General features: G+C 36.9%; 4 protein-coding genes across 5 annotated transcripts; 1 reads left to right on the plus strand and 3 right to left on the minus strand.

Annotated features, from left to right (window-relative positions):
• Positions 1–101: 101 nt before the first annotated feature.
• ECT8 (evolutionarily conserved C-terminal region 8) lies at positions 102–4,051 on the minus strand. Its single transcript, XM_021946696.2, has 9 exons — positions 3,581–4,051; positions 3,391–3,461; positions 2,961–3,120; positions 2,819–2,880; positions 2,251–2,661; positions 1,636–2,169; positions 1,304–1,516; positions 1,045–1,197; positions 102–639 (listed from the first exon to the last, which is right to left on the minus strand). The coding sequence occupies exons 1-9, from the start codon at positions 3,615–3,617 to the stop codon at positions 604–606; spliced, it is 1,677 nt and encodes a 558-aa protein (XP_021802388.2). The 5' UTR covers positions 3,618–4,051; the 3' UTR covers positions 102–603.
• A 6,263-nt stretch (positions 4,052–10,314) lies between these two features.
• Positions 10,315–13,465, minus strand: NANA (Eukaryotic aspartyl protease family protein). Its single transcript, XM_021946683.2, has 2 exons — positions 12,370–13,465; positions 10,315–11,253 (listed from the first exon to the last, which is right to left on the minus strand). The coding sequence occupies exons 1-2, from the start codon at positions 13,074–13,076 to the stop codon at positions 10,431–10,433; spliced, it is 1,530 nt and encodes a 509-aa protein (XP_021802375.2). The 5' UTR covers positions 13,077–13,465; the 3' UTR covers positions 10,315–10,430.
• A 3,406-nt stretch (positions 13,466–16,871) lies between these two features.
• LOC110746478 (nitrobindin heme-binding domain protein) lies at positions 16,872–19,458 on the minus strand. The gene is made up of 4 exons (XM_021946709.2): positions 19,223–19,458; positions 18,943–19,083; positions 18,203–18,271; positions 16,872–17,332 (listed from the first exon to the last, which is right to left on the minus strand). The coding sequence occupies exons 1-4, from the start codon at positions 19,373–19,375 to the stop codon at positions 17,213–17,215; spliced, it is 483 nt and encodes a 160-aa protein (XP_021802401.2). The 5' UTR covers positions 19,376–19,458; the 3' UTR covers positions 16,872–17,212.
• Positions 19,459–20,369: 911 nt separating this feature from the next.
• Positions 20,370–24,161, plus strand: AGC1.7 (AGC kinase 1.7). Of its 2 annotated transcripts, XM_021946690.2 has the most exons (4): positions 20,370–20,848; positions 21,472–21,549; positions 21,648–22,438; positions 23,080–24,160. In XM_021946690.2, the coding sequence occupies exons 2-4, from the start codon at positions 21,511–21,513 to the stop codon at positions 23,951–23,953; spliced, it is 1,704 nt and encodes a 567-aa protein (XP_021802382.2). In that variant the 5' UTR covers positions 20,370–20,848; positions 21,472–21,510; the 3' UTR covers positions 23,954–24,160. The 2 variants fall into 2 exon arrangements, with proteins under 2 accessions (XP_021802382.2, XP_088107458.1); XM_088251332.1 differs by lacking the exon at positions 20,370–20,848 and having other exon boundaries at positions 21,496–21,531; positions 23,080–24,161.
• Positions 24,162–25,756: the final 1,595 nt, after the last annotated feature.

Here is a 25,756-nt window from a genome sequence, read left to right on the forward strand (position 1 = left end):
TTGTTGGCGCATTTTAAGTTTTCTGCAATACATTTTTTTAGACACGAGTTAAAAAAAGGCTCTGGAAAGGCAAATCCTGCGACTTTTCTGCAGTTAAAAACTTAGCAAACTTGAAAAGCTCGACGGCGAAATGCACTTTAATTTTCTGTAATTACATTGAGTTTAAACTGTAAACTAATACAAACCTGTCGGTCATTCATTGAAGTAATTAACTATAACCATCCTTTTTCTTTTCTTTTTTTTGGTTTTTTTATCTATTTTTACAATTGCATTTGTGAATTGTGATTATCAAGAGGAGAGGAGAAAGGGTGAGGAGAAAGGGTGTAAACTTTATGCTGAAAGAAACACCAGTGTGGGTCGGCAGGGGAGAGAGATAGAGCTTGGATTCCACAAGCATATCAATCAAAGTGGATGCATTCAAGCTGTTGTGTGGGCCATAAAGAAACCTCCTTGGTAGCCAAAACCAGCATTTTATATCTCATTCATTTGTTGGGAAACAGCTACACATTACACACTTTTATGATCCCTTTTGGCTTTCAGCTCCAAATATTCATTCATTTTCCCATATCCCTGCATCCTTCCTTTGCCTCTAACCTGAGGCCCTTACTCAGCGCTGATACTTAACTCACCTATTTTTTGCTGCAACATAAAAGAACTTTTTAGTGATAATTCCAAGAGGAACAAGTATGCATGAGTGTCTTCCAAAAATTTAAAGCAATCAAAAAAGAAAATTACAGTGATTATTATCCTATCTTTTGAAAGAATAGAATAAAGTCCATTTCAAAATTTCAATGGCACTACACTCTCCACTTTGTTACTTGCATAAGGAACCCTGCTTTATTCTTAATTTTATTGTAATCAAAGAGAATCATCTTTTCAATCTAAATATTAACCCATCCACCATCTCAGTTTGTGATCTTGACAACTCATGATTCTCAGTTCCTCTCCATGCATTCACCAAAGCAGTTCCAATAACAAAAGAAAACTAGGAAAGAATTTTGATTAGCTGAGAAGAATCAAGAGAATGGATGCGAAGTCGTATACCTGCAGATCATAGTAAGGTGTAGACTGCCTGATCCTCTTCTCCTGCATCACCTTCTGGCGGCTTTCGTAGAAATCAAAGTCGTCCAGTATTGATGTCTTTGACAGATGATTTTTAAATATGTTCAGCATTTCAATACCCTGAAGGAATTTCACCTGGAAATACGAGATAACCTCAGAGTTATGGTTGCTCTGACTGATCGACATCTGAAATAAGATATAACAGTAATATAAAATCAAACAACTAGTTGGAGATGCTCACCTCTTGCGTGTCTCTGCTATTGGTCACAGGCTTGTTCTCATTATTCTCAAGAATTATATGCCGTAACTGCGGGTTTGGGACGTCTTTTATGATATGCCACTTGACTGGGAAATAACCATTCCATTTATCCTGTTGCCAGAAATCCATGCTCTTATTAAAGTCCACACGGCCAGTCATCTCAGCTACTCCACAAAACTGACCACTTGCATTAACCTGAAACGCAGCACAGAGAAAGAAAGAGGGCATTAGTCACTCATTTCAGAGGCCAATAGCCTAAAAATGTGCAGTCGGAAACTCCTGTATCCAAATTAGGGTCAAATTCTAGAGCATACCGAAAAGAAAAGGAACACGGGACACTTGCAGCCTTTCTGTGCAACCTTCTCCTCTGCATCTTGATAAGCACTGTCCAGCCTCTTATTCCCGTTAGGAGTACTAGCCCACACATTGTACTTGATGCTCTTATGAATATCATCCTCACTGTAAGACTTGATAACAAAGAAAAGTGCTTGCTCATATTTGGTTGGAAAGTCAGGAAGGTTATATTGATCCTTCCTGATGGCAGAGGCTATGCTGTCACACTTTACATTCTCCTTTTCAGCTCCAGACAACAATGCACCTTTAGGGTTGGTTGTTCTAGGGCCATGGCTCTTTTCATTAAACAAACTAATATCTCTAACACCATTAGCCTTACTTCTTGGTTTCAACTTCTCAGAGCCACCCCAACCCTTTGCATTTGCTTTTAAAGTTGGTGAATTGTTTGGATAGAGCAGTCCACCAGTCCCTTGGTTATAGACCGGAACCTTTGCCACAGAAAAGTATCCTTTGGCTAGTGCTTCTGATTGGATACTTGGGGCACGTACTGAGGCCTAAAAATCATCAGAAAACAATTATCAAAATTGCACAAGGTGAGGACATAAGGCCAGCAGAAGACAGAAAATATACTCTACCTTGTTCACTGGTTTTGGCTGATTTCGTGCACCATAACCTGATTGAACATCCAACGGTTTAGGAGATTTAAAAAGTGGAGCACGATTGTGACTAGGGGAAGAGAAACTAGGTTTAGAGGGTGGTGTTTCTAAAACTCCATTGTAAGCATTTCCAAATGTTCCATCTCCAACAAGAGATGGATCCCACAAGTAAGGTGATGGGACTAACTCCCCATAAGGAAGAAGAGAGGGGTTATATCCAGGGGGCATAGGAGCTTGGTACATGGGGCTGAGTGGGGGATACATCTGTTGACTAACATATTGTCCATCACTACCGATTGTAGTTATGGGCATGTATGGCGCATAAGGATCGTAACCAGGCTGAAATCCTGGCATCAAGTAGACAAAAGATCCATTATCTGCTTGCATGACCTAAATGAAGCAATAGTGATTATAAGATCAATTTGTTACAATAAGCTAAAGGCTTGCTGAAATCTACAACTTGAACTCCAATATTCAAGCTATAGGAATCCAGATATATACTTCAATGTTGTTCATAGGCAATTGTGAAGAAGATAAAGGAACTTACAGGGTATTGCATCTCCATCCCGGGTCCGCCAACATAGTACCCTTGGTTTTCCATATCATAACCTGTAAACATGCTACTGTTAGATGTGAAAGAACTAATAGGATAAAAATCATGGACTGTAATTGAAGAAGCTGCAGCAAACCTGGATAGGTGTAGCCATAATACGCAGTGGTTGGATAAGATGTCACGGATTCATAATCTGCATCTGCATCTGCATCACTTTTCTTGACACTGGCAGTTGTATCTCCCACAGTTGATATGCATGATGCTGTATCAGATGGGCTTCCATCCTTGGAGAGGGCCTTAAGATGAACACAAACATACCCAAATTCACAAATTAGATATTATGAATTGCAAAAGAAACATAACAACCATGCTAATCCTGAATAGATATTAGATATGTAACACTGGTAATTGAATCTCAGCCTGAAAATTTGAGCTTTAGGCCTAAAAACCAAGTACTTATTGAATTAAGGAGATGAAAATTTCTGTAAAATAGCTGTCATGACTGGAGGTATAAGATGAAACTGGCAAGCAATTGTGTGAATTGAAATGAAGGAATGGAACAGTACCAGATTGGAATGGAAGAATTCAGTGGATTGAACATGTAGGTTTGTTTCTTTCTCTTCTTCTTGTTTAATTGCTGATCATAGAAAATTTAAATACAGAGTTAAGGCTCAATCACCAGAAAAACACAAACTTCTTCCTTAACAAAATTCAGAGAAAAAAACAATAAAAGAAAAGAAAAGAAAAGAAGATTACAGTTGTGATGAGGGTGTTGAAATTGAGGAGCAGCCATGGCCTCCAAAGACAAAGAAAATCCTTTGAATCAATCAAATGAATCAAACTTAAAATAAAAACTTGAAAAAGATATTTTTTGTGTGGATTAAAAACTGAAAAAAGGGTATCCTATAATTTCTCAAAGGATATTATCTGTCTGTCTATCAATCTATCAATCTATCTAACTATGCAACAACACAACAAAACCGGCTATAAAAATAGCGCTATATAATCTCTGTTGCCCAAACTCCAACAATTCCACTGCTTGTGTGCTGCTTTTATTCCTTTTCCACTTTTCTTTCTTTCTTTCTTTTGGGTTACAAAAATAAAATATTTATATGCTCTCAAAAACCAACAACAACAATCACAGAATCATAAACAGAGAGAGAGAGAGATTGAAAAAGAAGAAAGAGAAAATGGTTTGCTCAAACTTCAAAACAACAAGAACAAGAAGACCAAACAGCTAACAAAGACAGAGACAGAGTAAAGTCAACATCGACAACAAATTTATGGCCAACGGACGGTGTTGAGGCATCCACGTCCTCTTTTCTTTTTTGTAGCTAAATATTAATGGGAATAAAATTAATATTTAATGCATTTTCTATGCAATGTATATATTATTCTGGTTGTACTTTCTTCTGTTTACTGCTGTTCTTGCCTATTTCTGGAATCTTTCTATTTTTTTTTTATCACCATCCTTTTTATGGGCTTAGTTACTATTCATAATCTCGTTCTCATTCATCCCATCATTATTATTATCATTATTATCATTATTATTATTTCTTTTTTCATCTAATTATTCATCAAATATGACAGTACTGCTTTTATTTATTCTATTATAATTAATTTCAGATATATTTTCTGTACCTATCTATCATCATGCGCGTCATCACCATTCACCAGTCCATGCACCCATTCATATCATAAAAAATATCAATATCTCTATTTTGTTTCTTTTTTTCTTTTTCGTGGTGAAATGAATACCATTCAATTCATTATGGTCTGTATAAAAACAATGGTTGCTCACGTCTCTTCCACCACCCACACCTTCTCTACTATGCTCTCTTCATTCCTCATCATCCATTTTTTTATTTTCTTCTGCTCACTCTTTATCCAGTTTTGTGTTTATTTTTCTGGGGATTTTAGATATGTCTTGATAATAATTCATCTTCTACAAATTTATATTTTTATGAAGCTTACCCATGAATTCTATATAACCAAATAACATGATATTTCCATCACATAACATATAGTTGGTCACTGAGAAAAATAAAGAAATATGGACCCAATTTCTCAAAGTGAATGATGATCTTATGGTCATCTGTGAGCATGAGATGAAAGTTGACACGATCATTATTAATAGTTGGATCAAAATCGAATTGTATAGACATTACTTTTAATAGAAAAAATACTTTCTTTAAATTTGAACCGAATTGGAGTTATACAACAAAGCGGAGTTAAATGTCACTAGACCAAATCATCATTCTCGACAAAGTTGAAATTAGAAGAGAAGCCGGAGCCTATGAGGTTTCATTGACCATGATTAGTAGTAACCACGCGTTCCAATATTCATCAACCTACCTTCCTTAGTTTATTCGAATACTTGAAACGCATTGATCCACATGTCCCGGTTGAGATGCCTTCCTAAAACAGGCGCATTATCATTGGCCTTTATATATGCTCCTTTTTATCTGCTAAACCAGACTCATTTGATGCCACAAAAGATGCTTCAGGAAAAGCTCCTACTTTATTGAGAGAGAGAGAGAGAGAGAGAGAGAGCTCCTATGCAGCTATAAATTTCTAGTCATGCTGGAAACTGCAGAGAAATTTCATTAGATAGCAAATCGATCTTACCTATAAATTAACACCAAGAAAAAGATATCACAACCCTCTTTTTTTGGAAAGTTTGGATGAGTTCTTCTAACTTGCTGATCAAATAATTGTGGAAAGTCGTCGATCAAGAGTTTAAAAATGCAACAAGCAGGTGCAAGTGCAACATCAAGTCATAGGGTTTGGATTAATATATTAAAAGATGGTATGGAGGTGGTGCAACTTGGACTTTGATATAAAATATAAAGGTACCACCATGCTTAAGGCTTCAGCTTGGCATTGAATATTTGAAAATATTGTATTAAAACATACCTGAATTTAAGTTCAATAATTTAGTTTCCGCCAAAAAAATAAAAACAAGTTTAATAATTTAGTTAGTGTTTGGACATTTCTGAAAAGCCAGAGATCTAGAACTAGAAGAAGGTCCCCAAAAAAAAAGGACACAGAGAGAGAGAGGCAAAATATTGTCAAAGTTTTCTTAGTGGGTAAGGGTTCCTTCCCAGCCACCCATCCATCCATCCATCCAAATTTCAACCATTTAAAACTATGGACGTTGGCCAGCCCCAATTTTTATAAACCCAATTTTTAAGAGAGCCTAGGGTGCCACGTTTGGATTATAACAGATGGTGCGTGTACAGATTCATCAACACTGAAATATTGAACTGGATAGTATATACATTTCAAACCATTTAAATTAGGTTTTTGTACTAAATTTGGATAAAACCATTGCAAAAGGGAAATAAGATGGAAAACAAGCAAACCCTGAAACTGATCATTTTGGATTAAACATTTGTTACCCTAATTAGTAAATTTGCCAACAGGGTGCAGCCTAATGGAAAAAAAATCTTAAACTGCAAACCAGCGATTTCACGTTCAAACCTTTGTGGCACTTTAGTAGTTTGTGTGTGAAAACCCCCCTCTCACTTCCTAACTTTGGCAAACAGAAAACCCTAATTAGCAAGTTGAATAATAATAATATTATAATTAATTAATTAAATTAAGCACCTTCATAGATGCATTTATGGGGAGATGCTTCAAATCCTCAAACATGTGTTTATCTTCTTCTCAATTATGTTTGCGTATGGATTATGTAAAGGTATGTTGAATGAAGATGGTGTGATTTCGATTTGTAAATAATAATATACAATGTTTAATTCCGCATGAAGACAAACACATCCCTTTACCTCCTTTAGCCAACACAAACTCATCCAATTAAGGTAAGGTTTAATAGCTGTCTTATATATATATTTATTATTTTTCAACCCATCCAAAATGAGAAATGATGATTTACACGAATTGATGGGTTACATGGTTTGGTTTATATATGTAGAATTTTGTTTTGTGTTGTCGACATTGTCAATCGTAAACAAAACTAAGCAAAGCCCCGATGACACCAAGGACCCCAAAATTATTTGAACTTTGACCACCCCCTTGTCTTATCTTATGTATGCCATTGCCATGAGGCATGCAGTGTAAATGCACCAAACAATTTGATCAATACACACCCCAACACCTAATAGCCCTCCAGTCAACTCAACCAGGACTGGGTTTTTTTTATTATTTATTTATAATTTTGTGAATTTTTATCAATATACTAAGCCGAAATGGGAAAGTCCTAATCAAATTGTTAGGTGTTGAACAAAAATGGGAAAGATAGATAGAGCTCTCACCCCTTTCCTTGGATCGCTTTCCGTTTAGCAAATATCGGCCAAGCGTGGAGAACTGTTGTTGAGCCCCAAAGTATTGCAGCCAGACTCAACTTTTGGGCCAAACTATTAAATTTAGTCCCAAAGCTCAACCCATTTGGATACTTTTATCGTGCGAAGTAAACCTCTAGTGCTCAAGCATTAACTAATATGATGCTAATCACTCACTTGGACTCATTCTGAAGTATAACACATACACATTATTTGAATTGTTCATGTTTACGTCCACATCGAATCAGTTCCGATAAAATTCACTCAAGTTGAAAAGCATTTAATTATCTAACTGTGATTCAAGCAAATAGATGAACACAATATTTTCAATCAACAATGAAAGATATTCAAGATAATGAGCAAATAGCTAAACAATTTCTTCTAATATGAGTAAATTTTTACGATGACGATCGTTAGTGAGAACCAAAAAAATGAACAGTTCTAATAATGAAATTACAATATGGAGTATGTCACAACGAGTGGTTAGTATCATATTAACTTACTAACTAGTTAATGCTTTAACGTTACTAATTGTAATTTCCTTGTCGTCAATGAATGGTGTAAGTAAAAGCCCATATTATGCCTGCATATTTGCTGTAACACAACAAATTGATATTTTCAGGAGACTCAGCAACAATGCTTGAAAAGTGCAAGTGCAAACCATGAAATTTGGTCTGAGAGTTGATTGTATTGTATGGCAATCAAGCCATTCACAAACTTGGTCTGAGAGTTGTGAGCAAATTTCTCTCATCCACTCTTTTTACATGGTTTGAAAAACCAAAAGGTTGGAATAATGATTTGAACAAAAGCACGACTGGTTTTCTTTAAAACGGACTCATGAGGCCATGACCAGAAAGACCCAATTCGTTTTCCACCAAACTCATTTTCAATATAAAGAGGCCAACTTTTGTTTTCCACCAACAGGACCCATATCCATTTCAATAGAGGAGCTTCTAAATACACCCAACAATGTGATCAATAATACACCAAACATTGGAAAAAAAAAATCCAAAATTTTCCCATTTGTTCTTATGGGTGTATGTATGCAAATGTGATAGCTTATTTTCTCTTTCTTTTCAGGCCAAAGAATAAAATAAAAATCTCTCTCGTCCTTCGTAAATATTAACTTGATTGCGTAATGAGTCGCTCTCGCATTGAGTTATTTGTACGTAGTCTCTTGATTCATCTATTCGGAAGGGTTGAAGTTGATTGTACGAGCATCTTACCTGCTTCCATGTCCAAACCACGACTTTGCTCAAAACCAAACCCTGGTCTCACTCATCCATAAGACCATAGCCAAGTCTAGGCCACAACTATATGGGTTTTTCTTTCTTAATTTAAACAAAAACAGGGCAAGTCCATGCAAAGACAGAGAAAACGACAACAAAGTTCCTGATAATTGTATTATTAATGTAAAAAACAGAAAGCAAACAATTGAGCTTGACCCCGATGCACATGGAGTAGATAGACGTTTACATCTTGAGATTGGTTGTGTGTTTAAAGTGATGGCTAAATTATCACAAAATGATAAATGCGGTGATGAGAGATGAGAGTTGGTGGGCAACGGGTAAAGCGCCTTAATTTATGTAATTTACATGATACCCTTCCTCTAATCATGCATGTTCTAAATTCTATTATCTGCGTATTCAACTTCATCTACTGGATCAGATACCATGATTTATGTTGTCTAAGATAATCTTGATCATAATTTTATCTCTATTGAATTCAAGACAGGAGAAGAGCTAGAGTCAAATTCTTGTCATTAGTGTCAACAACCACTTGAGCTAAAATCGCCATATACAATTTAGGTCGCATCGACAATGATGACTTTGACAATTCTACTTTGCCTTCAACGATGGTACATCATGTTGCTTATTGATATACTTTGAGCAATTATGATACTCCTCTTCTCAATGTAAAAGAAGTTTCCAAATTCAAATTCCCCTTCCGTCGATTAAAAAAAATGCAAAAGAGACATCCTTCGTGCAATATGGATGACTTGCTTAACGCAATACATTTGTCTGAAACTGTTCTGGATCATAAATTAATGCCGTCTTATTAGATAAATTGGGACCTACAAGGATACTTTCATGCTTAACGACAAACAAAGAACAATTTGATATAAGTGAGTCTTAACCAACCAAGCAAGCAATCAATGATAAGCGTGCACGTCAGGAGTTGGTCTATCTCATGTTTGTATAGGAAGGAAGAAGCTCACTGCTACTGATTAATCATCAAACCAATTACTTGACATTTCTGTATTGTTGGACGCTTTTGCATATTTTGTTTTGGAAGATATCATATGATATTCAGTAGAATATCTATGGGGGTCCATCCAAATGCAGGTGGTGTTCAAGTGGACTCAAAAACAAACAATCTATTCTTAATAATTCTGTGTTCACTTTCCCATGTCGACATGCCAATCATTCACACTTACATAATTCTATCTTCACTATTCAATGTAGATTCAATCATTGATACTCGTTTCGAGAACAGAGCTCATTCATTCTTATTTTGGTTCGTTAAATTTATCACGTGATAAGAGAGCTAAATGTAAACGATCTTCTTAACTAAATCTAGAAACTTAAGCGTGCAGATAATGAATTCCTTTATGCATATGAAAATCCAATAATTGTATGTCCACTCTCCTACATTTCAGACCATCAATTCACAGTTGCTTCTCAGCATAGATTTTGAGACAATCAAACTCAGGAAGTCTGTTGAAAAACCACCATACTCGTTGGACATAACTAACACTTGCCAAATTATCCTACATTTGAGACAATGATCAATTCACACTTTCGAAATTATCTTTCACATCTATCAGTTCCAACATTAGTTTTACCCCTATAAATATTCGCTAGCTAGCTAACTTGGATTTCTTTATTTAAATTTATTAATGGATCAAAGAGAGAGGATTTGAATTTGGACTTCTTTCAAGAGACGTACCATTAAATTAAGAACTAGTTGGTCACACTTAAATTAAGAACTAGTTGGTCACACTTAGATATTTTGTCTGTTGAATTGAAACTGATATTGAAAGTTTTATTCTTCTTCTTTTATTATTTTTGTTATTCATAATTGATACAAAGAGTATACAAATAAAAAAAAGAAAAAAAAAAGGAACAATTTGGTAAGTGTGAGTAATGTAATTGATTTATGATCAATTACAAGATGTAACAAGAAGAATTGCAATGAATTTCACAACTATATATGAGAAGAAAGAGGGAGGAAAGAATTACAAGAACATGAATTCCAATTCCCATTTCGAAAAAGCAAAAAGCAAACAAAAAAAAAAAAAAGAACTAGGTGCAGGTGGAAGGAGCAAAACCCAAGGTTTTCCGCACCAAATTGAATTCCCACAAATGGTTTTGCTGCATTATGTTGCCAATAGTACAGGGGCCTTCAGTAGCTGGGACAAATGCAAGACACTTCTTCCCAGGCGATACATCAATAACATAGTTCCTCACTGGTGGCGCAAACTTTGCTCCACCTGCAAAATGAAACACCAACTTTGGGACCAAACGGTCACTATATCCTGTGGGGTTGAAGCAGAAGTCAAAAAGGTCTTCTCCTGATGGCAATCTTCTTAACTTTGTCAAAGGCATTGTCAAGGCAGTCATGACAGGCCTGTATGCTGGCATGGTCAGATATGTTAGGCTTATGCCTGAATCAATAAGGGTACCACCACCAAGTTTTGGGTTCCATATGTGGATTGGTATGTTTAACATTTGGCCTCCAATGGAGATCCCCTCTAGCTGTACGCCGTAATACGCACCGTTATTAGGGTCACCCAAGATCAGCTGTGTGTAGCTCATTTTGCCCTGCAATACAGCTTTCTTGTTGGCTCCAAATGTGAGATAACTTGTGACATTCTTGTGGTTCATGTGATCAAGCAGGCAATAAGATAACTTGCCACCAAAGTTTAGAGCTGCTTTTGTTGTGAACGAGTACTTGCCAAATCCCAACCCTAACATGCCATCACCTCCTGTGAAGCCTCCTTTGCCAATGACGGATTCCGTGCAACCAATTAGCACATTATCAATTCTGGTTCTCTTACCATTTGACAGGGATGCTCTTATAGTATCGGTGGCAAAGGCGCCGATTGCAGAAGATCCTTCTACGTAGCTGATGAAAATAACATAAATAAATAAAACATATTAACTTGTTGGTCATCCAAGAAAATTAGTAACATTAATTTGGCATTGTTAGATTATGACCCAAGAAAACTTAAGTTGTTAGGCAGTAGGCTGATATTGTATATCATGTTAACACCCTCCCTCATGTGCAGTCTCGTTCTACACGTGACGAGAAATAAAAATGTAAATAGAGTAAAACATATAGGCGCAAACCTCACCCTGCACCTTGCAACACAACAAAGAAATAAGGAGAGATTAAGATTTAAGATCTCCTGCAATCAAAACTCTAACCCTCGAAAGCTTATGTCGTTACTAGAAATGGCATTGCTACCATTGCAGCTGCAAACACATCCTAACAAGGACACAAGTTTATGTGTTTGGTACAGAAATGTGGGTCATGTGACCCTCACACCTACTTACAATAACTCCCATTTAAATCTTCTGCTGGATGTAGGTAAGGGCAGCGCTTACATCTTCTGCAGCTGATGAATTTGGGGTACCCCACAAACAATTGTATCTGATTGTTCATTAGACTTGTTAATGTTTCAACTAATTCTGGGGTTATTTCCAACTTTCGCAGCAAAATGGTCCATGAACAATAATGAATATATGAAAATGATGATGCCAACGAAAGACCCTTATAACTCCTAGACCAACACATGACCACATATTTACATTTGTATGCCGACTTCACTTTGGTATTTAGTATTCTTTAACACAACCAAAACCAACCCCCTTCAAATAAATACAAGCTCTAACAATTTTTAGGTTGGCTTTAAAAACGAAGTGGACGTATGTACTTCAGAAATGACACATGTTCCAACTACTTCTAGTTTGGATTGGATTTTCTCCTCTATGTCCAATCCAAAATCTCCACAAAAGTTTCTTCTCACCAATCCATCGGATCATAATTCACGAAAATTATAATCTCATCCCAATCTGGTACCAGATTTCTGGACCTCATCCGAAACTGGAGACAGGGTCTTTGTTCAAATTGGCATTTTTATAAGCAAAACAGAGAAACAATAGAGAGAGAGAGAGAGAGAGAGAGAGAGAGAGAGAGAGAGTGTGATTATGGAAGAAAATGGGAAATTGAGAAATGTACCTGTAATCATATCTGCAAGAGCTTAAAGGGCTAGGGCATTTATTGAGAGAAAACATGTTAGCAAGATCAAACTTGCACATCTGAGAAGAACATGGAATGGATTTGTGTGTAGAAGAGCGATCTGCGTTGAACACCCTCTGGTGGTTTTTCCTGCCTTGGCGTATGCCACAACCCTTACCGCAATGGCTTTGGCATCTCACCCATGTCAAGTCACTGCCTGTATTTGCTATCACCATGAATTTCTGGGGAGGTGTTCCTACTTCGAGCTTCACCAGGTACTGCCCGAGACCATAATCCCAACCGGCAGTTATCGGCATTGCCATGGAGACTCTTGTTTGCATATCCATTCGCCTTGTGCTGTTGCTGCTGCTGCTGCTGCTGTTGCTGCTGCTGCTGCTGTTGCTGCTGCTGCTGCTGCTGTTGAGGCCTTGATCATGGCCGTTTTGTTGCCTCTTTTGAGCCATCATTTGAAATCTAACGATGTCGTGGCGGTGTAGCTCCTGGATGAGCGCTTGCTGGGTTGGAGGTATCTCTACATGCACACCATGGTCTTTGGCACGTGGAGAGTACCTGTGTATCATCTCCAGCCTCATCTCATCACCATTGTCACCATCTTCCTCATCATGATCTGCATGAGCGAACGCAAGGCCATGGATGGCAGAGAGCAAGAAGATGAAGAAGAGGGTTGAACCTGACCTCAACTTCATCTCCAAAAATTTGATATGAAACAATAAACAAGGGGGGGGAGGAAAATAGAGGCACTTTGGCAAAATGTAAGAAATGGGGATGATTAAAAACAGGGGAGGAGAAACAGAACAGAGCTAAATTTAGGTCCTGGGTTATGGCTTTGCAGTTGAGGCCCTCCCTTGTTGTGAGCTTTGGGTGCTAATTCACACCTTGTAAACAAAGTAAAAAAAAACTAACCAATAAACCCAAAAGTAGGAGGTTGGGGTGGTCTAACATCAAAGATAGTGTGAGGCTGAAAACCATAAAGGGAGGCGCCTTTATTTTTTTTTGAGTTTGAGGCTATCTATTTAAAGCATTATGAGCCCCCCAATCCAACTTCTGGTTTTTCATTTTTGTCTGCCTCATAATTTTCTAATGAGTATATATATATATATCGCAATATGGTTGATATGCAATCATATCTCTCTCTCTGTCTCTCTCTCTCTCTCTCTCTCTCTCTCTCTCTCATGACTCATGTGGGATTAATATCAATCTGGAGTTGAAATTCAAATGACAGCATTGAAACTGAACCAATATTTTTATTAAAAATACAAGATTTATCATAAGATCACTTTGTTTGATAACTTAATGATGTAACAGTTTAGTCATTAATTTTAAAACTCCAACTTTGTACGATCTTTCTTTATGTTTGTCCGAGGGACACGGTTTGAAATAGATGTGTTATGTAACGTGACAATATTAAAAACAAATGCATGGAAGGTTCGTTAGTAAGTACTGCCTCATTAACCAACAAGCTTCCCCTCCACAACAAGGAGAGAGAGAGAGAGAGAGAGAGAGAGAGAGAGAGAGAGAGAGAGGTAACATTTTGACTTGATCAGCGTGGCCAGCTGGCTGAAAATGAATGTTTGTTTTTGTGTTTAGGATTAATTACCGTTCTCTTTCTATTTTTAGAGTATTTTTTAAAAACGGTTACAAGTTTGTTACTTCTACAAGGTTTGCCCAAATAGCAACATAACTGATGTCAATGATATATTTGTACTGCTAACAACCTAAAATGGCTTCGCAAAAATCACACACAAAAGTTTATAGGAAGACAACGATTGGAAAAAGGGGCCAAATCGGCTTTGGTCCACATCCAATAGAGCAAAATGGTCGGTTCTTAGGGGAGGGACGAATTGAACCTAGAACCTCAGTTGCCATATAAATAATCTAAATCACTTTAGCTACTATTCCTTTGCCATCAAGTTGAGTGAGCCTAGAAATAAGAACTTGAGATATCTTCTAATATACTAAAGAAAAACAACACTAGTTGAACCATAATAAGTTTTAGGTCGAAAAACATAATCCCGTGATATAATGTCATATCCTAAGACTTTCTCTATATATTATAGACTAAATTTGACAATTTGTCCAATTCTCAGTGTCCACCTTATTTGGTTATAGCATGACCACACTCAACAACAACGCGTCTGATTATTTTACTAAGATTTTAAAGTTAATTCTAATGTTTTGAATTTGGGGGACTTTATTGCCCCCTTGAAGTCATTTTCCTTCAAGAAATATATATTCCAAACTAAGGCTATATATATAACAAAAATGCTAGTCATAGCACATTTATATACCACATTGTGCAAAGGATATATTAGTGCAGTGGTTTAGAGTAATTGCTTCTCTAAACAAGGTCCAGGATTTGAGTCCTAGCATCCATTAGTGGAACTACATGGAGGGCAGATCGGGCAGCTTGTGAATTCTCTCTCTCTCTCTCTCTCTCTCTCTCTCTCTCTCTCCAGCCCATTTTTTAGATTTTTCTCTCTCTTGTGGGCTTTAGTTTCCTATTATCTCTCCCTCTCTCTCTCTCTCTTTGAATTGGGTTTTTATTCTTCTTATTATTAATTTTTAGGATTTGAAAATGAGTTGTATAGTATGGGTTTTGGTTATTTGTTGATAATATATTAATATTTTTGGGTGAGCTTGTGCTATTATTTTTGTGTTGCATTGCATTTACTTGTTGTTTTTATTTTTGGTTTTTTTAATAAGCTTTTATTTATGTATAAAGATGTATTTGAGGGTAATGCTCATTACATTTATTGATTAGGTGTATTTTTCTATGTTTATTAATGAAATTCACTCATACCATTGAGTTTTTAATGTAAGTTTCATCTGGCCGACTTTCAAATCCTGGATTGGCCAATATACCGTGTACCCCTCTCAATAGGAAAGGTCTTAAAGAAAACCATATTATGTACCACTTCTCTAATAGAGGTGCCCTATTATATTGGTAGACTTCACCTCTATTAGAGATGTGGTATGCCTAGCATTATTACCGAGGTGCACAATCGATGCTCAAAAGAAAAGGTCAATCTTGCTAGTAATTAAAAGATTTTTAATAAATAAATAAAAATCTAAAGAATGAGTATTGAACAAAAACTATAATATCGTTGGGAAGTCAAAGCCTATACCAAACATGTGTATGTAATACATATATACACGTATGCGAATCCCACCAATGGAGAAGATCATGAGCTGTTCATCATCAAGATTTGACATTCTATGTACCAAATAAAAACAAAGATTTGGGTTTTGTTTTTTGGTTTTTAGTTGTAAAAGCAATCAATTTCAAAGAGTTGTGAATGGAATAAGTAAGGATAATGGTGAGTAATAATTGTATAATCACCGTTTGGTAGAAGTGGCATGCAACTTGCAAGAGCAAAGAGGATGATATTTCAAAGGCAAGATTTGGAAACAGCTAATATTAGACTATAGACTCACTATAGGTATCATCTTGATGTTGAGAGTTTGTAGCGGCAAATCTGCCATGTTACATGGAGATTTTGACCTCTTCCTTCCAAGTTCCATCCCCATTACTAGGCCTCACCGGCAATTTCTTCGTTCTCATATTATTATAAACCAAAAACCCACCACTAAATAGACTTTTTAGGAGCATTTGCTAATATTGTGCAAGTGCCTCAGATTTGTGGCACTACTAAATTAAGCCAATATTGGATTGTACTGAATATGATAGATCTAAAAGAAGAGGAAAAACACTAATGGACTCATTCTATAGTGAGGGTATTATCCAAGACCATTAGATGAGGCTCTATCTTTTAACCGTTTGATCAAACTAACCAATTTGATCATACAGTTAAAAGATAGGTCCTCATCTGAGGGCCTTATAACTATAGAATTCTACAACACTAATGACCTCTGGAGTCGTTTCGCATGATGTATGTGCTACCAGGCCTCGCATGAAGAACAGGCAAGTATGTGTTTTGGCCCAATATGAATGAAGGCCTAAACTTTGGATTTGAGCAGGATGTGCAAATCTCCAATTAAATAATAGATAGCATTGTGACTTGTGTAAAACTTCTAAATCAGGAGTTTATTCCGGCAAAGAAACCTGAAAAAACTAGACTTTAATATTGTCGACTGGTGGCACCTTGTTTCGTATAGTAGCGCCATCTCCAAGCATGCTTTCATTACTTGATTGGCAATTAAGGAATGACTAACTACCATAGATCAGCTTGCTAGAGTAAGTTTCACAGAAAAAAAAATTGAATTGTGTTTTTCTGTCATCACCCTACATGGAAAGTATGGATCATCTCTTCTAAGATTGCAGCTTTATCTGAAGGGTTCGGTTTAAGCTGCTGCAGAAGTTCTTCTGCACCAGTTTAACGTTGATAGGCAAGTGGGGGACTGGAGCTTCATCGACTGATCAACAATCTAAGGGAGGGAATCTCATTTCTACATTACGAAGTTAAGCCGGAATGACTTCATTTACCATGTTTGGATTGAAAGAATAATCAAATTCATTCTGATGTCAAAACAGAAAAGCAATCATGTCATTGTGGAGGAAACAAGTTAGCAACTTTTCAATAACATTACAGCCTTCAACAATGTCTGTCACATTGAGATAGATGAATCCAAAGCTTGCGCAAGGATTATTCATGTATCACTAGAAATTACCAAGTCGAGGGATGAAACCATAAATTTACAAAAAAGCAAATATCTATCTTGGTTTTTCTTTCTACCTCTAATATCCGCTTTGGGCCACAGTGGAATCTGGAGGATAGCTGCAACAAATTCATAAGAGCAATGACCTACGAATAGAAATCCGAGCCTAATTTGTAAACTTCACTTTTTCTTCAACATAGTTGCTTCAGATTCTTTGGAGCGAAGCTTTCAGATGTGGTTGAAGACTTGTGAGATTTGTAGCCATCTGAACCTCATAAAACAGTTCTTCATCTACCAACTTAAAAACTCTGGTTATCTCTCTCACCTATGCAAGAAACAGAAAAGCATCATAAATTGTTCAAAAGTCAATTTCAGGACAGAGACAACTAATTTTTGTTACTGAAAACCATCAAGGCTGCTTTACAATTCATGGAACAACAAAATACCTGAAGTCAGTCAGATATCAAAATAATTCATATTTCTTATCAACATTTAGTCGTCTCCACGGATAAGATACTAGATTTCATAAATCTCTAATCCAAGGGCAGAATGACTTTAGTATAATAAGACATCAAGGGAAAGGACTCCAATCTTGAATCAGGATTTGATATCCTGTAACCAATTCTGCAGATATACGTAGGTCTTGCCTTCCGTATGTGCAGACCTTGAACTCAACGAAGCTCACTCTTCCCACACCAGCTCCATTTCTCCTTGTTATACTTTTTGTTTGTATCCCCCTACCCTTTATGTAAAATCTCTCGACATTCCAAAAATCATCAGCCAAGACATTTTTGAAAGGTTGCAAAGATAAAGAAAGAGTTTTAAATAATTAATTTAAAAATCATCTATCTTTGTATTATACCCCAATATCTCAAGATCCTTGAGGGATCCTCATTAGCCATGATTTTAGCAGCACAACCACTTTCCTTCTCCAAGAAGCTCTCAACTGTGCCCATAGAACTTATATGTTATACCGATAAACTCTCAAGTACCCATGTCTTGCCTTCACAACCTTACTGGCAATTATAATTCTCAATATACATATATCAATTTATTGCTTATGGTGAAGATTACTTATAGTAGGAAACTAAATAGCAAGTTTTTTTTTGAGCTAGCTCTATGAACTGCCATAAATTGATACATGAATCATTGTAAGGAAATTGCATTATTGTATCCACGGATCAGCTTAAATTACCTTAGAAGCATTGCCGACAAGTTCACTTTGAAGCTTTATGAATTTCTCTTCTGCACTGTATGTCCCTTTCTAAACAAATAATATATATACAATAATATCAGCAGATCAAACAAAGTAAATAATTAAGAAACATTAATTATCAGAGCCATACAGATAGAAGGTATATTATCAGCTAAACTTGGATTCATTTGTCATTAAAGTATGCATACCCAAAATAGGAACTGCACATTCCATATTCAGAAATGTATTTTCCAAATGAGGAAAAAAAGACAGAATCAAAATCCATATAGAACTTCTGAGATGCTACCGATCAAAAGGAAAAAAGTTAGAATCTTTAAAGAGTTAAGGAATATATTTCAATGGGTGATCAAACAGCTGAGCAGAGCAGTGACGAAGCAGTAACTTGGAGAATGAATTTAGGGACACATATAGGATGCGATGGAAATGAGAATTTCCCAGTAGGAGAAGACAAGGAAATTCATTGTATTTGTACCTGGGTGAGTACATGCATTGCATGATGAAATACCATGGCCACAACATTAGTGGATTTGGGTCATCAAAAGATTCGTTCTTTATTTGCTTGGAGTTGTTTCTAAATGCTAAATGCTAAATGCACATCCATCTCCAATTCCTTTCAACAATAACCATAAATATGAGAAGAAAAACAAAAGGGTAGTGCCACATTGGTCAATATAGCATAAATAAGCAAACTTGAGGCCACAATTCAATAGAGCAAGCACCTGAACTTCAACAAGGCCAGTGCTTTGGGAAATGACAACTTCAATAGTACCATCTGGTTTGGGTCTCCAAAAGCCACTCTCAGCGTGCATAGGCTCCCCGGAGTTCAATTTCCAGGTCTTCTGAGTGTAAGCTATGAAGGGCTTCTCTCATTTCAAGAATATAATCAATTGGCAACCAAATAGTCAGACAGAGACAAGCAAAGAAACAAACAAGACAGCGACTTTAGTGACCCACTGAGTCAACTCACTGACCCAGTAGCTAAAAAGAGAAATGGAGTACCTTGCCAGAGTGAGAGAAATGGAGTTGTTCAACGTAAGAGAAGGAGTTGATGGTGGGAAACCCACCTTCCCCTCGGCCTCTCCATGTGCCCAGCAGGTATGAGAGTGGTGCTATTGCTGGGTGTATAGCCGGTGATTCTGTAGCATCCTCCATGTTCTTGTTCTCCACCAAGCTCACAATACAGGCGTTGCTATTCTCGTCTTCTTTTGTCTTTGCTCTGCGGCCTACTACAAGTACAAGTTTAATCGTCATCATCTAATTTTCATTTTTCTTCCTTTTATTAAAATATTTTTCGATTTAACTAAAGAAAATAAAACAAAATAGTTACCAAAGGATCACTTAGTTATCTCTAAAGTGGCTTTTAATTTAAGTGATTAAAAACATGAAACATTTTCTTAGGCCCAAAGGTGTGAATATTTTAGTTTTGGAGTGGAGGATTACATAAATATATTTCTCAAAACTTAATATAAATAGTAGAAACGTTGATAGCATTAACTAAGAGAGCGACATGTAGATTAGATAATTTTTAATTATACTTCAAAGAATGTAACTCGAACATTAGTCAAAAGTATTTACCCTTGTACATAAGGTTGTATGTTTACTTCTTTTCTGTACTAATATAACTCATGTAAAATATGCATATAATTGTTTTTACAAAAATATATATAATTGTTAGGCCAAAAGTTAGTTTTAGTCCCTACAAAGAGCAAAATGATATTTGCCTTCCATAGCTGCTTCAAAGGGCTTAGTCTTAAAAATCACTTGAATCCGAAACTATTTGACCACTGAATTAGATGATTGTTATTTTAGTCTCTTTTTAAAGCACCGTGTTCGTCTATTTTGTTGCTTACAATTAGATGCCTTAATGATTTTCAATTTGTCTAATTTTTTGCAAGAATGATCTATTAATGAAGACTTGAAAAGTAGACCGTTTGGATCCTTTAAAAAAAATTAGTAGGGTACATTACCAACAACAACAAAAACTTATATGTGAGGTGTCCCCTTGGCATTGGTTGATGAGAGGCCAGCTCATCCGATTGCAAGGTTGGAGAATAGTGGTGGGCACAGAGGAAGAGAAGTCAGTCCGGCCACTATTTGACAGAGGATTAAACGCCCAACCATCCATCCTCTATGACCGTTTCCCTCCTCTTTCTCTCTCTCTCTCTCTCTCTCTCTCTCTCTCTCTCTCTCTCTCTCTCTCTCCTTCCTGAAGTTAGAAAACACAAAACACAACACACACACATACACATTCACACACTCTTCTAAATCTTTATTTTCTTTCATTTATAAAAGGGAAAATCAAAATATGGGTTTTCCTAATTCTAGTTTTGTTTTGCTCCACAATTTTCTCCAATTCCTCACACCTCCTGATTATGGGTTTGTGTGGTGGTCCAGTCAAGAACCAGCTCATTCCAATTCTTTCTCTCAATACCCAAATGCCATTTCTCTTGTAACCCATGTTTCTTTCTTTCTTTTTCTCTCCATATTTCAAGAAAGATTTTGTCTTCCTTTGACAATTGCTTGGGAACCAAACAATTCATGTTCATCTAAGCTCTCTCCCAAACACTGCTTGACAAGGAAAAAGATCACGGCTTTGTTGCTGTTAATTGCCACATTGAATTTCTGGTTGGTTCTGCATTTCCTGCAATCTTTTATTTCAGATGGGTTTCTTTTATTTTTGCGTTTGCATTGTCTCTTGCTTAGCTTACCTCCGTCAATATGACTAATTCTACATTTATTTATTTATTCATTTCTTTCGTTTCTTTAGATACTACTACCCATATCTATATTCGGGTGCCTATCATTCTGTATTTGAACTTTGACTTTGTTGTGTATGTCCCTGTCTCCCACGCCATTACGTGCCTACCACATACTGGTTTTGAATTCTTGATTGTGCTTTCCTTTCACATAGGCATACGGACAGTGGATGTTATATGACCATAAATAAGTAGATTATTGTTGCTTCTAGCAGAGGTTTTTATTCTTCGAATGATGATTATTCCTTATTTTCAGAGCTACAAATGTATGCATATCAGATATAGGATATCAGTTAAAATGATTTAGCAATTGGATGGTTAGAAGGTTAGCTTTTGTTTAGTATAATAGGAGAGTCTAGTATAGGATGTTTTTAAGAGTATAATATACTTTTTATGTCCTCAAGACCACAGATTTATCCTGTTGGCTGTTTATAGGTTCATTCAATATTATCTTGTGTTGGAAGTAATGGATTTTCGTAATGATATGATCAGGAATTTCTTTTGAGGGGTGTTGTCAGTGTTACCCCATTCATGTCTTCAAATCCAGCTAATGTTTCTGACTCATCCGAGGTAATTGCTCCATGTCTATTCTTGGTCATGATTTTTGTTATGTAAAGGTGTTATTTGTGAATACTGATGTCATAGAATTGTTTCTTCCTCAAACGCAGATGAGCTACAGTTCATCAGATGAAACACCATGTGGACCCAAGATGCAATCTCATGCCAAGACTGGTATAAATTCATCCAATGATAAGGTTTACGACCCCAATAGGGTGGATAGAGTAGCAAAATCTAGTGTCAAATCAACTCAAATTTCATCAGGTGGACCTCAACATGTGGATCCAATTTCTAAAGGAACGGAATTTGGTACTAAGACTATAGCTGAGCCAACCACCAACCATCATCTATATCCAAGCCCAATGGCACCTGCAAATTCTGAACTTCTAACCATTTCAGCAGGAATGGCAATAGGACCATCAAAGAGTACCAGTTCTATCACCAACCTTGGCCAAATGAGCGGTAGTAGCTCTCGATCCGACAGCTTAGAGAGTTCCTCTAGTGCACCCCTCAGGCCTCATACTGGTGGTGATGTACGGTGGGATGCCATTACCATGGTGTCTAAAGGTTCCCCACTTAATCTTAGCCATTTTCGGCTTCTTAAGCGCATAGGTTATGGAGACATTGGCAGTGTCTATCTTGTTGAGCTCAGAGGAACAAATACATTTTTTGCCATGAAAGTCATGGACAAGGCATCTCTTGCTAGTAGAAACAAGCTATTGCGAGCACAGACAGAAAGAGAGATACTTGGACTTCTTGACCACCCATTCTTGCCCACTCTCTATTCTTACTTTGAGACTGATAAGTTCTATTGCTTGGTCATGGAGTACTGTAGTGGAGGTAATCTGCATTCTCTTCGGCAGAAGCAACCTAACAAGCATTTTACAGAGGAAGCTGCAAGGTTTGTACCCTTTCCAGTTCTTCTGGTTTCTTTTTAGCTAAATATTGATAATTTAATTTGCTTATTTCTTAATATGTATGTGATCTTTGCTCAGTATTTTTGAATTTCCTTACAAGCATGATCAATGAGATTTGGTTGGAGATACTGGTTTGATGGCTTCAACTCACGGTTTGAAGCTGCACAGTCAGTACGTTTCCAGCCTTTTGTTGCATTGTAAGGGATGTAGATTTCATATAGGAACCCCCTTTTTTTCCTTTTGAATTGCAAGAGTCACTTCATTGAAGGTTGTATACATAATGTAGCTTATAAAAGCTTGTTGATGGTAATTATTAGCCTTTGGTTTCTATCATTTCTTTTTTCTGGACAGTGGCACGGCAAAGAATGGTTCTTTCTGGGTGCAGAACTGCATATGTTATAGGCTGAGAGATAGACTTCTTATTATCAAGCATGATGCAACTTAATTGTTAATCTGCTAAAATCCCCTACCTTTCTTAAGCCAACATAATGAAATCATATCTTCGCTGTGGATGTTCTATCTTTCTTCTCATTCTAATTCCATTGCATGCTAAGTCTAAGTTCCTTGTGCCATTCTTAGATGTTTAGACTGGGCAAGAGGTTTCTTACGTTTTATCTTTCGGCAGATTTTATGCATCACAGGTTTTGTTAGCACTTGAGTATCTGCACATGCTAGGAATTGTGTACAGGGATTTAAAACCAGAAAATGTTCTAGTAAGAGATGAGGGTCATATCATGCTCTCAGACTTTGATCTCTCACTCCGTTGTTCTGTCAATCCTACACTAGTCAAGTCATCATCTGTCCACGTAAGCAATGGTGGTGGTGGTGGAGGTGGTGGTGGGGGCATTTTAGACGATGACCTTGCTGTGCATGGTTGTATGCAGCCATCCCATTTCTTTCCACGCATTTTACCAGGCAAGAAAAATCGGAAATCTAAATCAGATTTTGGCCTTTCTGCTAATGGCAACCTCCCTGAACTGATGGCAGAGCCTACAAATGTGCGCTCCATGTCATTTGTTGGAACACATGAATATCTAGCCCCAGAGATTATTCGCGGAGAGGGCCATGGTAGTGCGGTGGACTGGTGGACGTTTGGTATCTTCTTATATGAGCTCTTACATGGGACAACCCCCTTCAAGGGTCACGGAAATCGTGCCACACTTTTCAACGTCGTAGGGCAGCCTCTGAAATTCCCAGAAACACCACAAGTGAGTGTTGTTGCACGAAATCTCATACGAGGACTGTTGGTGAAAGAACCACAAAAACGGATTGCCTATAAAAGGGGTGCCACAGAAATAAAGCAACACCCATTTTTTGAGGGAGTGAACTGGGCTCTGGTGAGATGTGCCATGCCTCCGCACGTTCCTGAGCCAGTAGACTTTTCACAATATGCTAGCAGGGAAGCAAACACTGCGGACAAAAAGATCACAGATATTAGAGGTGATAAAAAGAACAATAGTCATAATGATTCATCTTATGTAGATTTTGAGTACTTCTAGCACTCCTTTGCATGATGATTTACATCCTCTGGAGGAAATTTACCTTGTACAAAGCTCAAAAAGTTGCAACTCAATCAGTTATATACTTGTATCATTTTATGTTGAGAGGTCTTCACAGAGAAAACTTTCGTTGACTGAACACTATTGATTTCTTTCTAGGTAAAGGGCAAATAAAAATACATGCAGGGGTGGAAATTGCATCCAAATTTTTGGCTTGCCATTCTTTTTGCATGTATATATGTGGACTTGTCAATACTAAATTGGATCTGAATTCTGGTCTGGTGTGACATACAGTTAAATGATTCCAATTAGGACTAACATTTGTTCACTTGGTTCCAAATTTTGATGCTATAACTGTTAATAAGAAAGGTTATGATTGTGTTTTGTTGGTAAAGAAGCACTTCAGCTGGCCTTGGGGCAGTTCTCCTTACAATGCAAAATGGGTTTATTCTTCAGACCACAAGTGAATATTCAGAACACAAGGAATGCTTTTCTTTTTTGGTTGGAAAATATAAGGATGCTTGAGAATTGACAAATTGATATACAAAAAGGGGATGAAAATTGGCAGCTGTTTGGTCCTATGCAAGGTGTGATTGGCATTTACAGGAAAAAGAAGAAAAGTGCGATTAGTAAATCCTAAAACACATTGACATAAAAATTAACCTGGTGAAATTATGTTTGGCAAATAAGAAAAGACCAGGTAAAATTATGTCAGTAACTCGTTTTTGTATGAAGCTATGTGTACCACCAATCATGTAAACTTAACGTCACGTTATTTTATTAAGGTTTTTTATCACAAATGGTCCTTCACGTTTACGAAATTATCACGAATAGTCCTTGAGGTTTTTTTGTGACACTAATAGTCCTTAACGTTTGGACTTTTTATCACAAATGGTCCCTGCCGTTATAAATTCTGTTAAGTGTGACATGAAAGATAAGTGGAGCCCACATGTCCAATCATATTGTGACATGTGGATAAAAAAATAATTGAATAATTTTTTAATGAAAATTCTTTTTTTTTTTTTCTGCAACTTTTCATCTCCCTTCCTTACTCAGTCTCTCACCCCCTCTGCCCACACTCTCCATCTCTTCTCCCTCTGCTTTTTTTCTTTCCCACTGCCACCTGCAAGAAAAAGTTGCTCTCCAATCCCAACTGCCAACCACCATTGTTCTCTCTTCTCTTTCTCCCCACCACCCCAACTCCGATCCACCTCACCCCTAAATATATATCTCTCTCTTCCTCTCACAAGAACAACCCCTACCCCACTATCCCTAGCCATTTACCCCATTCCAGCCAAGCTTTGCCCATTCAGGGGTCACCTCACTTCTTTGTCTCCATCTCTCCCCTTTGGCCATGCCCCTCTTTCCCACCTCTCCGTTGCTGGGTCCTTCCCTCCCCGACAACCCCCATCCTTTTTTTTCAAGTTTTTTTCCTTTCTCTAATGTTTTATTTTAATTTATTTTTGTCTGATAAGTTTTTAAAATTGGCCAATGGAAAACTTAGCTTTTTGCATTTAACCCTCAGCCATTTTTACATTTAAGCTTTTAAAAATATATATAAAATTATTTTTCCATTTTTAATTATTTAATTATTTTTTATCCACATGTCACAATGTGATTGGACATGTGGGCTCCACTTATCTTCCACATCACACTTAACAGAATTTATAACGGCAAGGACCATTTGTGATAAAAAGCCCAAATGTTAAGGACTATTAGTGTCACAAAAAAACCTCAAGGACCATTCGTGATAATTTCGTAAACGTAAAGGACTATTTGTGATAAAAAACCTTTTATTAAAGG

This window comes from Prunus avium, chromosome 4, assembly GCF_965620075.1.
Source record: "Prunus avium chromosome 4, drPruAviu1.hap1.1, whole genome shotgun sequence".
NCBI classification, from domain to species: Eukaryota; Viridiplantae; Streptophyta; class Magnoliopsida; order Rosales; family Rosaceae; genus Prunus; species Prunus avium.